The sequence below is a fragment of the Choloepus didactylus genome, chromosome 8 (genome assembly GCF_015220235.1).
Source record: "Choloepus didactylus isolate mChoDid1 chromosome 8, mChoDid1.pri, whole genome shotgun sequence".
Taxonomy (NCBI): domain Eukaryota; kingdom Metazoa; phylum Chordata; class Mammalia; order Pilosa; family Megalonychidae; genus Choloepus; species Choloepus didactylus.
The window spans coordinates 129277004-129292519 of NC_051314.1; the positions used below are offsets into that span (position 1 = coordinate 129277004).

The 15516-nt window shown below is 40.3% G+C and overlaps 1 protein-coding gene across 3 annotated transcripts in view; it reads right to left on the reverse strand.

Moving 5' to 3' along the window:
• The window catches only part of TULP3 (TUB like protein 3), a 98918-nt gene that overhangs the window by 10728 nt on the left and 72674 nt on the right, over positions 1 to 15516 (reverse strand). For 2 of the 3 annotated variants that reach the window (XM_037847827.1, XM_037847828.1), the window contains exons 5-6: positions 1589 to 1722; positions 1026 to 1223 (exon numbers count right to left, since the gene is read on the reverse strand). In XM_037847827.1, coding sequence (XP_037703755.1) covers positions 1026 to 1223; positions 1589 to 1722 — 332 coding nt within the window. The remainder of the gene's footprint in view (positions 1 to 1025; positions 1224 to 1588; positions 1723 to 15516) is intronic. The other variant, XM_037847829.1, reaches the window with a different exon arrangement.

A 15516-nucleotide genomic window follows, 5' to 3' on the forward strand; every position in this document is an offset into this window, starting at 1 on the left:
ACTTAGACCTGTGTGCCAGTTTGGATGTATGGTGTCCCCCAAAACACCATGTTCTTTGATGCAATCTTGTGTGGGCAGATACATTAGTGTTGATTGGGTTGGAATCTATTGAGTGTTTCCATGGAGATGTGACTCATCAACTGCAGGCAAAACCTAACTGGATAATTTCCATGGAGGTGTTGTCCCACCCATTCAGGGTGGGTCTTAATTGGACCACTGGAGTACTTTAAAAAGAGCTACACAGGCCCAGACACTTCTGCAGCTTACAGAGACATTCTGAAGATGGCCGGTGAAAGCTGACACTGACATTTTGGAGAACACCATTTTGAAACGCCACCTGGGAGCAAGCAGATGCCAGGCATGTGCCTTCCCAGCTAACAGAGGTTTTCCGGATGCCAGTGGCCTTTCTCCAGTGAAGGTACCCTATTGTGATGCCTTACCTTGGATACTTTATGGCCTTAAGACTGTAACTTTGTAACCAAATAAGCCCCCTTTATAAAAGCCAATCCATTTCTGGTATTTTGCATAACGTCAGCATTAGCAAACTGGAACAACCTGGTATTAAAGTAAGTTGTTCATTATCAAGTATTAAATTACCTCCAACTTATGTATAAAATAAATTAAAATTTCTAGAGTGAGAAACAAGACATTTGACTTGCATGTTCTTCCATATTTCCAATTCCTTCTATTCCCTAAAACTTGCTCCTCTTCTTCCAAAATGTCATGTTCTAGCATAACAAAAACAAAACCCAGAGCACAGTAACACCCCAAAAAATAGTTATATTCAAACATTCTCTTCCATTTTCATAGATTCTGGTAAAACTTTGAGGAGAGAAGTTGGGGGGCAGTGGCTTTGGACTCTTAGGCTGTGGACTCTTTGAAGATTGTGAGAACACACTGTCTGAGAATTAATAAATACCACCTACTTCTAGCTGACTTGAGATAAGGAAACCAGTGCTGTTTCCTTATCTCAACATTCTTCCCCTCTACCTTAGGATTTGTCCCAGGAATCAATTTCCTCATACCTTCCGATTTTCATCCTTTTCCAGGTGCATATAGTACGTAGGGAAGAGACCCCGATCCATTCCCTTTTTATCCCTGGTTATCCGACACTTTACTGTGATACCTCGAGGAGCAGGACTATATGCAAAGTCCTCTAAATTCTCCACTTCTCCCAGCTGGTTATCAGCCTGTTGGGCTGCAGTACTAGAAGCTCCTGTATCCTGAAAGAACATTCCGAGCAATAGGAGACCAGGTCAGAAGCCTCTTCTTCTCTGGGAAAAACACTTACCAAACAAAAAAACATACAGATTACCCCTATGTCCTCAGTCTTCTGACAAAATAAGGGGAACTTCTGAAAAGTTAAATGAGAAGATGAATATTTGGGTGTAAGTGAAGGAGCCAAGTATGATAAAAGGACACAGCCTCACAACGGTTGACTTGAGGCAGAAGAAATTAGAGGTCATGAACTTTAAGTATAAATTCAAGCTTAAATCTTTTAAAGGAAACTTCATTCAGTATCTAAATATTGAAGGTATGTTTGGGAAACAGTCACAGCTCCAAGGGAAGAGGTTTCAGAGCTACATACTGGGGTTGATTTCTGGCTGGATGCAGAATTGGGTCTCTCTGTTTCTGAATTCGGTGAAGGAGATCTTAATTTCCTTCTTTCTTCTTCTTCCCCATCAGTCTCCTCCTCATCAAAATTCAAGCTACCTGAGATGCCTGGCAGAAAAGGAGAAAGAACCATCAACAATCAACACTGGTTTAAAAAAGAAAGGCAAATATTTTAAGCCAAAGATAGTTTCAATTTTCTTGCTTAAAGTTTTCCTAGCTACTCTGACCCACAACACAGCTATTTTATCCAAATTTTGACAATTCTTTCTTTATAGTCTCACTAACATCCATGCTATATTTTCCCTTCCCACTATTACCACCCTAATTTAGCTCTTGAAACATTATGTCTACCTATGGGAGACACACTTTAAAATAAAGACACAGATAGGTTGAATGTAAAGGGTAGAAAATACAAACCATGCAAACAGTAAGACTAAGCAGGTTAGAGTGCCTATTAAAACCTTCAGCCAACATCATGCTTAATGGTAAAAGACTGAATCTTTCCCAAGATCAGGAACAAAGCAAAGATTCCCACTTTTACCACTGTTATTCAACATTGTGCTAGAAGTCCTATCATTGTAATAAGGCAAGAAAAAGAAATAAATGGTATAAAGATCAGAAAGAAGTATAACTGTTAACCTAGAAAATTCCAGAGAATCTACAAAACTACTAGAATAAATGAATTTAGCAATGTTTCAGGATGCAAGGTTAATATACAAAAATCAATCCAAGTGTATCCTTATATACTAGCAGCAAACAACTAGAAATTAAATTTTAAAATAAAAAATAATTTCATTTATAGTATGTCAAAAAAACATTACCTGGAAATAAATTTAACAAAAGGTTCCCAAAACCACTGCACTGAAAACTACAAAACATGGCTGAGAGAAATAAAGAACTCCTAAATAGAGAAATAAATCATGCTCATGGATTGAAGATCCAATACAGTTAAGATGCCAATTCTCCCCAAATTGACCTGTAGATTAAGGCAATTCCAATTAAAATTACAGCAGGCTTTTTAATATAAATTGCCATGCTGATTCTAAAATTGATAAGGAAATGCAAAAATCTAGACTACCAAAGCAATTTAAAAAAAAACTAAACTGTAACACTTAGTAATGAAGACTGGTATTTGTGAAAAGACAGATTAAGGGAAAAGAATAGAGTCTAGAAATAGACCCACATATACATGTTCAATTGTTTTTTTTTTAATTCACATTTATTGAGGTATATTCACATAACATGCAGTCATATAAAACAAAGCATACTTTCAATTGTTTACAGTACCATTATATAGTTGTGCATTCATCACCAAAATTAATTTTTGACATTTTCATTACCACACACACAAAAATAATAAGAATAAAAATTAGAGTGAAAAAGAACAATTAAAGTAAAAAAGAACACTGAGTGCCTTTTTTTTTTTTTCTTCCCCCATTTTACTACTCATCCATCCATAAATGAGACAAAGGAGAGTGTGGTCCATATGGCTTTCCCAATCACACTGTCACCCTTCATGGGCTGCATTTTTATACAATCGTCTTCAAGATTCATGGGTTCTGGGTTGTAGTTTGATAGTCTCAGGTATTTACTGCTAGCTATTCCAATTCATTAGAACCTAAAACGGGTTGTCTATATTGTACATAAGAGTGCCCACCAGAGTGACCTCTCAGCTCCTTTTGGAATCTGCCACTGAAGCTTATTTCATTTCCTTCCACATCCGCCTTTTGGTCAAGAAGACATTCTCCATCCCACGATGCCAGGTCTAGATTCCTCTCCAGAGAGCAAATTCCATGTTGCCAGGGGGATTCACTCCCCTGGGTGTCAGATAACCATGTAGGGGGGAGGGCAGTGATTTCACCTGCCAAGTTGGCTTAGCTAGAAAGAGGGTGTACCAGTTTGTATATATTATGTCCCCCAGAAAAAGCCATGCTCTTTGACGCAATCTTGTGGGGACAGACATATAAGTAGGGATTAAGTTGGAACGTTTGGATTAGGTTGTTTGCATGGAAATGCGCCCCACCCAACTGTGGGTGATAACTCTGATTGGATAATTTCCATGGAAGTGTTGCCCCGCCCATTCAGGGTGGGTCTAAATTAAATCACTGGAGCCATATAAATGAGTTGACAAACAGAAGAAACTCAGTGTAGCTGAGAGTGACATTTTGAAGAGGAGCTATAGCCAAGAGGGACACTTTGAAGAAAGCACAGAAGCTGCAGATGACAGACAGTTTGGAGACAGCCTTTGAAAGCTGACTTTTGCTCCAGAGAAGCTAAGAGAGGACAAACACCCCAAAAGCAACTGAAAGTGACAGTTTGAAGAGGAGCTGTGGCCTAGAGAGGCACATCCTGGGAGAAAGCCATTTTGAAACCAGAACTTGGAGCAGATGCAAGCCACATGCCTTCCCAGCTAACAAAGGTTTCTGGACACCATTGGCCATCCTCCAGTGAAGGTACCCGATTGTTGATGCATTACCTTGGACACGTTATGGCCTTAAGACTGTAACTTTGTAACCAAATAAACCCCCTTTATAAAAGCCAATCCATTTCTGATTTTCTGCATCCCAGCAGCATTAGCAAACTAGAACAGAGGGCCACATCTGAGCAACAAAGAGACATTCAGGAGGAGCTACGTAGGCACAATTATAGGGAGGCCTAGCCTCTCCTTTGCAGCAACAGTCTTCCCAAGGGCAAGTCCTGTGGTAGAGGGCTCAGCCCATCAAACCACCAGTCCCCTATGTCTGTGAGCAAATCAGCAACCAGTGAGGTAGGGGAGCCCAATACCCCTGCATTCCCCACCAGCTCCTCAAGGGGGCTCTGCATATTTTTTTCATTTTTTTCTTGAATTAACTTTTTTTTAAATCAACTATATCAAATAAAAATTTAAAAAAAAACAATAAAAAACATTTCAAACATACCATAACAAGGGAGTCCAACATGTTCCTACTCTACCCCAAGAAAATAACCTAATATAGCAACATTTCTGTGAACTTGTTCCTACCATACTCATCAGCGATTAACAAACGATAGTCATTCCTGGGCATTCCCAGAATCTTAAATTCACCCACCATAGCTTATCTATTCTTATTGGGTTATCGTTCCCCCTTCATTAATTGCTCTCTATCACTAGTTCCCCCTACATTCTACATTATAAACCATTTATTTTAGAAGTGTGTTGTTTAATCTCCAGGTGTTTGGGAATTTTCTAAGTCTCTGATGGTTATTGACTTCTAATAATATTCCATTGTGGTCAGAGAATGTGCTATGAATAATTTCAATTTTTTTAAATTTATTGAGGCTCGTTTTATGTCCCAGCAAATACTCTATTCTGGAGAAAGTTCCATGATCACTAGAGAAGAATGTGTATCCTGGTGATTTGGGATGTGATATTCTATATATGTCTGTTAAATCAAATTCATTTATCCAATTTTTTAGGTTTTCAATTTCCTTATTGGTCTTCTATCTGGTTGATCTATCTATAGGAGAGACAGGAGAGAGTGATGTGTTGAAGTCTCCCACAATCCTCTGCTTCCTTTAGTTCTGCCAGTGTTTGTCTCATGTATTTTGTGGCACCATGACTAGGTGCATAAACATTCATGATTGTTATTTCTTCTTGTTGAGTTGCCCCTTTTACTAGTATGTAGTGGCCTTCTTTGTCTCTCATAACATCCTTGCATTTAAAGTCTATTTTATCTGAGATTAATATTGCTATTCCTGCTTTCTTTTGGCTGTAGCTTGCATTAAATATTTTTTCCATCCTTTCACTTTCAATTTCTTTGTGTCTCTGTGTCAAAGATGAGTCTTTTGTATGCCACATATTGATGGTTCATATTTTTTGATCCATTCTGACAATCTATAATTTTTAATTGGGGAGTTTAATCCATTTACATTCAACGTTATTACTGTGAAGGCATTTCTTGAATCAGCCATCCTATCCCTTGGTTTATGTTTGTCAGATATATTTTTCCCCTCTCTCTCTTATTGTCCTTTAATGAGCCAATATTGAATCTCTTTAGTACTGAACCTTTCTCCAGATCTCTCTCTCCTTTCTTTGTTTCTCTGTCGGTAGGGCTCCCTTTAGTATCTGAAGTAGGGCAGGTCTTTTATTAGCAAAATCTCTCAGCATTTGTTTGTGAAAAATTTAAGCTCTCCCTCAAATTTGAAGGAGAGCTTTGCTGGATAAAGTATTCTTGGTTGGAAATTTTCCTCTCTCAGAATTTTAAATATGTCATGCCACTACTTCTTGCCTCCATGGTGGCCACTGAGTAGTCACTACTTAGTCTTATGTTGTTTCCTTTGTATGTGGTGAATTGCTTTTCTCTTGCTGCTTTCAGAACTTCCTCCTTCTCTTCAGTATTTGACAGTCTGATCAGAATATGTCTTGGAGTGGGTTTATTTGGATTTATTCTATTTGGAGTTTGCTGGGCATTTATGCTTTGTGTGTTTATATTGTGTAGAAGGTTTGGGAAGTTTTCCCCAACAACTTCTTTGAATACTCTTTCTAGACCTTTACCCTTCTCTTCCCCTTCTGGGACACCAATGAGTCTTATATTTGGATGTTTTATTTTATCTGTCATATCCCTGAGGTCCATTTCAATTTTTTCAGTATTTTTCCCCATTCTTTCTTTTGTTCTTTCATTTTCCGTTCTGTGGACCTTGAGGTTGCTGATTCATTGTTCATCTTCCTCTAGTCTTTTCTTTTTTTTAATTTTATTTTGAAATAAATTCAAAGTTATAGGAACCATTGCAAAAACAATACAAACCGCATACACAGAACTCCAGCTTTCCCTGACCCCCTCCCCCGATATCCCGATCCACTAACTTTAACATGTTGTCACACTGCTAGTTCTTTCCCTCCCTCCCTCCCTCCCTCTCTCCCTATCTATCATCCATCATCTATAGCTCTGTCTTCTGAACATATGAGAGCTAGCTGCACACATCCTTGAACAAACACTATAATTCACATATACAATACCCATGAACAAGAACATTCTTTTATGTAATCCCATTAAGCACAGCTAAGAAGTACAAGAGATTCAACAATGATACAAAGCTTACATTCTATATTTCCTTTTCCTTATGTCTCAACTGTGTCTGTTTGAGCCTCCTGTCCTGCATCCTCAGATCCCATCCAGGGTCATCCTTGGCATTCAATTGTCATCTATTTAGACTGTCTTTTTTTCTTTTTTTTTTCTTCCTCAATTTGGAAACATATATACAGCCTAAATCTTCCCATTCCAACCCCTCCCTAGCATTCCATTAGTGGGATTAATCACATTTAGAATGTTGTAATGCTATCACCTTCCCACCATCCATTACTAGAAATGCCCTTTCACCTCAAACAGCAACCCTACACTCATTTCTTAACTCCCCATTGCCCCTTCCCCCATTTCTCTTAACCCATACTCTACTTTTCATCTCTATGGTCATATTCTCTGTAATTTCTTTGTGTTTACTGTGGGGCTTAAAATTAAACTTTTAAATCCATAACAATCTTATTTTTCTTTGATACCAACTTAATTTCAATAGGACATAAACTATTGACCTATACTTCTCCATCCCCCCAACTTTATATAGTTCTTGTCAAAAATTACATATTTTACATTGAGTTCAAAACCACTTCATTTGTCATTAGAGTTTGTGTATTTTATATCATGTAGGAAGTAAATAGTGGAGTTACAATTCAAAAATTATTGACTTTTATTTGTATTCCATTGTGGTCAGAGATTGTGCTTTGAATATGCTCAATTGTTTTGTTTTGCTTTTTTAATTTATTGAGGCTTGTTTTATGTCCCAGCATATGGTCCATTCTGGACAAAGATCTGTGATCACTAGAGAAAAGTGAGTGTCCTGGTGATTTGGGATGTAAGGGTCTATATATTTCTATTAAAATTCTCTATATCTTTCACCTTTCTTTGTTTCTCAGTCGGTAGGGCTCCCTTTAGTATCTGAAGTAGGGCAGGTCTTTTACTAGCAAAATCTCTCAGCATTTGTTTCTCTGTGAAAAATTTAACCTCTCCCTCAAATCTGAAGGAGAGTTTTGCTGGATGAAGTATTCTTGGTTGGAAATTTTTCTCTCTCCAAGTTTTAAATATGTCATGCCACTGCCTTCTCGCCTCCATGGTGGCCACTGAGTAGTCACTACTTAGTCTTATGTTGTTTCCTTTGTATGTGGTGAATTGCTTTTCTCTTGCTGCTTTCAGAACTTCCTCCTTCTCTTCAGTATTTGACAGTCTGATCAGAATATGACTTAGAGTGGGTTTATTTGGATTTATTCTATTTGGAGTTTGCTGGGCATTTATGCTTTGTGTGTTTATATTGTGTAGAAGGTTTGGGAAGTTTTCCCCAACAATTTCTTTGGATACTCTTTCTAGACCTTTACCCTTCTCTTCCCCTTCTGGGACACCAATGAGTCTTACATTTGGACGTTTTATTTTATCTATCGTATCCCTGAGATCCTTTTCAATTTTTTTGATTTTTTTCTCCATTCTTTCTTTTGTTCCTTCATTCTCTGTTCTGTGGACCTCTAGGACACTGAGTCGTTGTTCACCTTCCTCTAATCTTGTATTATGAGTATCCAGAGTCTTTTTAAATTTGGCCAACAATTTTTTTTATTTCCAAAAGATCTCCAATTTTTTAATTTAATCTTGCAACTTCTTCTTTATGCTCTTCTAGGGTCTTCTTTATGTCCCTTTTATCCTGTTCCATGGTCTTCTTCATGTCTTTTATATCCTGTGCCATATTTTCGTTCCTCGATTGTAATTGTTTGCTAAATTGTGCCAAGTACTGTGTCTCTTCTGATATTTTGATTTGGATGTTTGGGATTGGGTTCTCCATATCATCTGGTTTTACCATATGCATTGAGATTTTCTGTTGTTTTTGGCCTCTTGGCATTTGCTTTGCTTGATAGGGTTCTTTCAAGTTGTAAAAAAAATACTGATCTAATTTTTCAGAAATGCAAGTTGGTGGCGTACACTTTCTCCAACTAACCAGCAGATGGCATCTGAGAGTCACCTATACCCCTCAAGTCAGTTCTCCCCAACTCTGTCTCTGTGGTGTGTGGGGAAATGATTTTTTGGGGTTCAGCTGGTGAACTCAGTTTGAGTTTGTTGTTGGAGCTGTCCGCCCTGAACATGGGGCGTGTGTCTGGGTGGTCAGGGAGGCAGGGCAGCTTTAATATTCAGACCTCCCAGGTGTTCCTGGAGATTCAAGGCTGTTGCAAGAGTCTAAGCCTTCATTTCAATTTTGCCCCAGATTTTCTCTTCGCTGACCCACAAACCACTGGCATTGACGTACCATCCCTGGGTTTTCCGAGCGGGGCCCCCTTCTCAGCTGTGATCTTCCAGGACCTCTGCTTAGGGAAGGCTGTGCTACATCACTAGTGCGCGTGGTCCCTCAAGGGAAGCCCCGGGCCACCGGGCTGTGCAAGGGCGCTCTCTACCTGATGCAAAGATTAGGCTATAATTCTTGACTGGTGTAAGTTCTGAATGAAAGGCAGGTAGTAGAGCTGGGCCCCACCCCTTTACTCTTAGAGAAGATTAACGCCTTAGAGAAGGTCATTAGCATTCCAATGGTCTCTCTCTGCCTGTGCTATACCCCTGTCTGGCTCACAGAACTGGGAACTGAAAATGGCTGAGGCTTTCTCCACTAAGTCGAAAAAGGAACAGAGCTAGTCCGAAGCGACCCTCCGGCTCTCCAAGGTCAGTCGTCACCCAAAGCCTCTGTCTACTTGTTGGGGATTCGTACCTCATAGTGAGCAGTTCACACTCACTAATTAAAACCCCAGTTGGAGCTCAGCTGAGCTATATTCACTTGCTGGGAGAAAGCTTCTCTCTGGCACCAGGAGGCTTTGTAGCTTGGGCTGTGGGGGAGGGGACTCCTGATTTGGATCCTCAGTTCTTACTTACAGATTTTATGCTGTGATCTCGGGCATTCCTCCCAATTCAGGTTAGTGTATGATGAGTGGACGGTCACGTCTGTCCCCTGCAGTTATTCTGGATTATTTACTAGTTGTTTCTGGTTTTTTTTAGTTGTTGCAGGGGTACTACTTAGCATCCACTCCTCTCTATGACGCCATCTTAGCTCCTCTCCTCCTTCCTCTAGTCTTGTACTATGAGTATCCAGAATCTTTTTAATTTGGTCAACAGTTTCTTTTATTTCCATAAGATCATCTATTTTTTAATTTAATCTTGCAATTTCTTCTTTATGCTCTTCTAGGGTCTTCTTCATGTCCTTTATATCCTGCACCATGCTCTCATTGTTTATCTTTAGTTCTTTCATTAATTTCTCCAAGTACTGTGTCTCCTCTGATCTTTTGATTTGGGTGTTTGGGTTTGGGTTATCCATATCATCTGGTTTTTACATACGCTTTAAAATTTTCTGTTGTTTTTGGCCTCTTGGCATTTACTTTACTTGATAGGGTTCTTTTAGGATATACAGGATTATTCAAAGACAAATCTCTAATTTGTCAGATCTACAGCTTGGTGGAGTACACTTTCTCTAACTAACCAGCCGATGGCATCTGCTAGTCACCTATTCCCCTCAAGTCAGTTCTCCCCAACTTCATCTTTGTGGTGTGTGGGGGTCTCATTTTTGTGGGGTCCAACTGGTGCACCAAGTTTGGGTGTGTATTTGGTGCTGTCTGCCCTGAATGTGGGGCATGTGTCTGAGTGGTTAGGGAGGGAGGGCAGCTTTAATAATCAAACCTCCCAGGTGTTCCTGGAGATTTAAGGCGGTTCCAAGAGTCTAAACCTTAATTTCAGTCTTGCCACAGATTGTCTCTGCTGCTGACCCACAAGTCTTTGGTATTGGCATATGGTCCCTGGAATTTCCAAGTGGGTCTCTCTTCCAAGCTGTGCCCTTCTAAGGCCTCTGCTGAGAGAAGGTTGTGCTATGTCACAAGTATGTGCTGTCCCTCAAGGGAAGTTCTGGGCCGTCGGGCCATGTACTTACAGCATGTTCCCAGCCTGCTGTAAGGATGGCTGTATGGGGCATGTTAATTTCCCCCTTTTCGCAGAGCTCCGCCTTCCCAGTTCTGGGACAATTAGCTGTGGGTGCGCAAAAGGCTGTTGTCCATGCCCGATATTGTGGCGTGTACGTGTGTTGCTGGAAACACTTCCTGTTGCACCGGGTTTTTTGGCGCAGCTCTGGGCTCTGACTCCAGCACCGGGCAGGAACATTCCCAGCCTGCCGGGAAGATGGCTGCAAGGGGCGTGGTTATTTTCCTCTTTTGGCTCACCTCTGCCTTCCTTGCTCTGAGACGATTAGCAGCAGGTGCGCAAAAGGCTATCTTCCAACGCCAGATATTGAGGCGTTTGCACAGCCCATTCCTGCTGCACTTCACTGTAAAGTTCTTGCTGCTATATCTGCAGCTGCTTTTGGGTTTTTTAAAAAAAAACTAGTCCGCTTTCAAATGCCAACCCATGGTTTCCCCACACCTCAGTGTGGCTGCTGGATATTCAGCAGGCTTACTCACTCGTTTCAGAATGCAGACTCCCAGTTTCACCAAGTGCATGGTCCCTGTGGATTTAGCAGACCTTGTCCAGCTGGTGCATCACTGGAACTGGTGTTCTGGGCCCCTTTCTGGCTTTTATCTAGTATTTTTCATGGAGATTTTTTTTGCCCTGTCTCTTGTAGCCGCCATCTTAGGTTCTCCAGGCTCATTCTCAATTGTTTTTTGACAAAAGTGCCAAGATAATTCAATGGAGAAAGCGCAGTCTTTATAAGTGCTGTTGGATCAACTGGATGTACATTAGGAAATAGATGAAGACTGATCGTTATCTCACACCATAAACAAAATGTAACTTGAAATTTAATACGTATGCTAAAATTATGTATTTGTTAATATATAAAAATTATGTATTTATTAATGTAAATGCTAAAATGATAAAACATCTAGAAGAAAACATTGAGAAATTTTGCAATGTAGGGGTGGGCAAAGAACACAAACAGCATAAGACAAAAGAGAAACGTTGACAGAAGACATTATCAAAATTAAAACCTTTTTTGTTATTCAGAAGACAACATTTAAGAAAGTGGAAAGGCAAGCCACCAACTGAGAGGAAATATTTGCAATACATATATAAGACAAAGTACTTGTATCTAGAATATATAGGAGGCGGGGCAAGATGGCAGACTGGTGAGCTGTATGTTTTAGTTACTCCTCCAGGAAAGTAGGTAAAAAGCCAGGAACTGCGTGGACTGGACACCACAGAGCAATCTGTCTTTGGGCATACTTCATACAACACTCATGAAAACGTGGAACTGCTGAGATCAGCGAAATCTGTAAGTTTTTGCGGCCAGGGGACCCGCGCCCCTCCCTGCCAGGCTCAGTCCCGGGGGAGGAGGGGCTGTCAGCTCCAGGAAGGAGAAGGGAGAATTGCAGTGGCTGCTCTTATCGGAAACTCATTCTACTGATTCAAACTCCAACCATAGATAGACTGAGACCAGACACCAGAGACTCTGAGAGCAGCCAGCCCAGCAGAGAGGAGACAAGCATAGAAAAAAAACAACACGAAAAACTCCAAAATAAAAGCAGAGGATTTTTGGAGTTCTGGTGAACACAGAAAGGGGAAGGGCGGAGATCAGGCCTTGAGGCGCATATGCAAATCCCGAAGCAAGGCTGATCTCTCTGCCCTGTGAACCTTTCCTTAATGGCCCTGGTTGCTTTGTCTATTAGCATTTCAATAACCCATTAGATCTCTGAGGAGGGCCGTTTTTGTTTTTTTTGTTTTTTTTTTTTTTTTAAATCCTTTTTGCTTTTTCTAAAACAATTACTCTAAGAAGCTCAATACAGAAAGCTTCAAAGAATTGAAATTTGGGCACGTCAAGTCAAGAGCAGAACTAAGAGAGCTCTGAGACAAAAGGCAATAATCCAGTGGCTGAGAAAATTCACTAAACAACACAACTTCCCAAGAAAAGGGGGGTGTCCGCTCACAGCCACCATCCTGGTGGACAGGAAACACTCCTGCCCATCGCCAGCCCCATAGCCCAGAGCTGCCCCAGACAACCCAGTGTGACGGAAGTGCTTCAAATAACAGGCACACACCACAAAACTGGGCGTGGACATTAGCCTTCCCTGCAACCTCAGCTGAATGTCCCAGAGCTGGGAAGGGGGAGCAGTGTGAATTAACAGAGCCCCATTCAGCCATCATTTGAGCAGACTGGGAGCCTCCCAACACAGCCCAGCAGCCCAGAACTGCCCTGGGGGGACGGCACTCACCTGTGACATAGCACAGTCATCCCTCAACAGAGGACCCGGGGTGCACAGCCTGGAAGAGGGGCCCACTTGCAAGTCTCAGGAGCCATACGCCAATACCAAAGACTTGTGGGTCAGTGGCAGAGACAAACTGTGGCAGGACTGAACTGAAGGATTAGACTATTGCAGTAGCTTTAAAACTCTAGGATCATCAGGGAGATTTGATTGTTAGGGCCACCCCCCCTCCCCGACTGCCCAGAAACACGCCCCACATACAGGGCAGGCAACACCAACTACACACGCAAGCTTGGTACACCAATTGGGCCCCACAAGACTCACTCCCCCACTCATCAAAAAGGCTAAGCAGGGGAGATCTGGCTTGTGGAGAACAGGTGGCTCGTGGACGCCACCTGCTGGTTAGTTAGAGAAAGTGTACTCCACGAAGCTGTAGATCTGATAAATTAGAGATAAGGACTTCAACTGGTCTACAAACCCTAAAAGAACCCTATCAAGTTCAGCAAATGCCACGAGGCCAAAAACAACAGAAAATTATAAAGCATATGAAAAACCAGACGATATGGATAACCCAAGCCCAAGCACCCAAATCAAAAGACCAGAAGAGACACACCTAGAGCAGCTACTCAAAGAACTAAAGATGAACAATGAGACCCTAGTACGGGATATGAAGGAAATCAAGAAGACCCTAGAAGAGCATAAAGAAGACATTGCAAGACTAAATAAAAAAATGGATGATCTTATGGAAATTAAAGAAACTGTTCACCAAATTAAAAATATTCTGGACACTCATAGTACAAGACTAGAGGAAGTTGAACAACGAATCAGTGACCTGGAAGATGACAGAATGGAAAATGAAAGCATAAAAGAAAGAATGGGGAAAAAAATTGAAAAACTCGAAATGGACCTCAGGGATATGATGGATAATATGAAACGTCCGAATATAAGACTCATTGGTGTCCCAGAAGGGGAAGAAAAGGGTAAAGGTCTAGGAAGAGTATTCAAAGAAATTGTTGGGGAAAACTTCCCAAATCTTCTAAACAACATAAATACACAAATCATAAATGCTCAGCGAACTCCAAATAGAATAAATCCAAAAAAACCCACTCCGAGACATATACTGATCACACTGTCAAACATAGAAGAGAAGGAGCAAGTTCTGAAAGCAGCAAGAGAAAAGCAATTCACCACATACAAAGGAAACAGCATAAGACTAAGTAGTGACTACTCAGCAGCCACCATGGAGGCGAGAAGGCAGTGGCATGATATATTTAAAATTCTGAGTGAGAGGAATTTCCAGCCAAGAATACTTTATCCAGCAAAGCTCTCCTTCAAATTTGAGGGAGAGCTTAAATTTTTCACAGACAAACAAATGCTGAGAGAATTTGCTAACAAGAGACCTGCCCTACTGGAGATACTAAAGGGAGCCCTACAGACAGAGAAACAAAGACAGGACAGAGAGACTTGGAGAAAGGTTCAGTACTAAAGAGATTCAGTATGGGTACAATAAAGGATATTAATAGAGAGAGGGAAAAATATGGCAAACATAATCCAAAGGATAAGATGGCCGATTCAAGAAATGCCTTCACGGTTTTAACGTTGAATGTAAATGGATTAAACTCCCCAATTAAAAGATATAGATTCGCAGAATGGATCAAAAAAATGAACCATCAATATGTTGCATACAAGAGACTCATCTTAGACACAGGGACACAAAGAAACTGAAAGTGAAAGGATGGAAAAAAATATTTCATGCAAGCTACAGCCAAAAGAAAGCAGGTGTAGCAATATTAATCTCAGATAAAATAGACTTCAAATGCAGGGATGTTTTGAGAGACAAAGAAGGCCACTACATACTAATAAAAGGGGCAATTCAGCAAGAAGAAATAACAATCGTAAATGTCTATGCACCCAATCAAGGTGCCACAAAATACATGAGAGAAACATTGGCAAAACTAAAGGAAGCAATTGATGTTTCCACAATAATTGTGGGAGACTTCAACACATCACTCTCTCCTATAGATAGATCAACCAGACAGAAGACCAATAAGGAAATTGAAAACCTAAACAATCTGATAAATGAATTAGATTTAACAGACATCTACAGGACATTACATCCCAAATCACCAGGATACACATACTTTTCTAGTGCTCACGGAACTTTCTCCAGAATAGATCATATGCTGGGACATAAAACAAGCCTCAATAAATTTAAAAAGATTGAAATTATTCAAAGCACATTCTCTGACCACAATGGAATACAATTAGAAGTCAATAACCATCAGAGACTTAGAAAATTCACAAATACCTGGAGGTTAAACAACACACTCCTAAACAATCAGTGGGTTAAAGAAGAAATAGCAAGAGAAATTGCTAAATATATAGAGACGAATGAAAATGAGAACACAACATACCAAAACCTATGGGATGCAGCAAAAGCAGTACTAAGGGGGAAATTTATAGCACTAAACGCATATATTAAAAAGGAAGAAAGAGCCAAAATCAAAGAACTAATGGATCAACTGAAGAAGCTAGAAAATGAACAGCAAACCAATCCTAAACCAAGTACAAGAAAAGAAATAACAAGGATTAAAGCAGAAATAAATGACATAGAGAACAAAAAAACAATAGAAAGGATAAATATCACCAAAAGTTGGTTCTTTGAGAAGATCAACAAGATTGACAAGCCC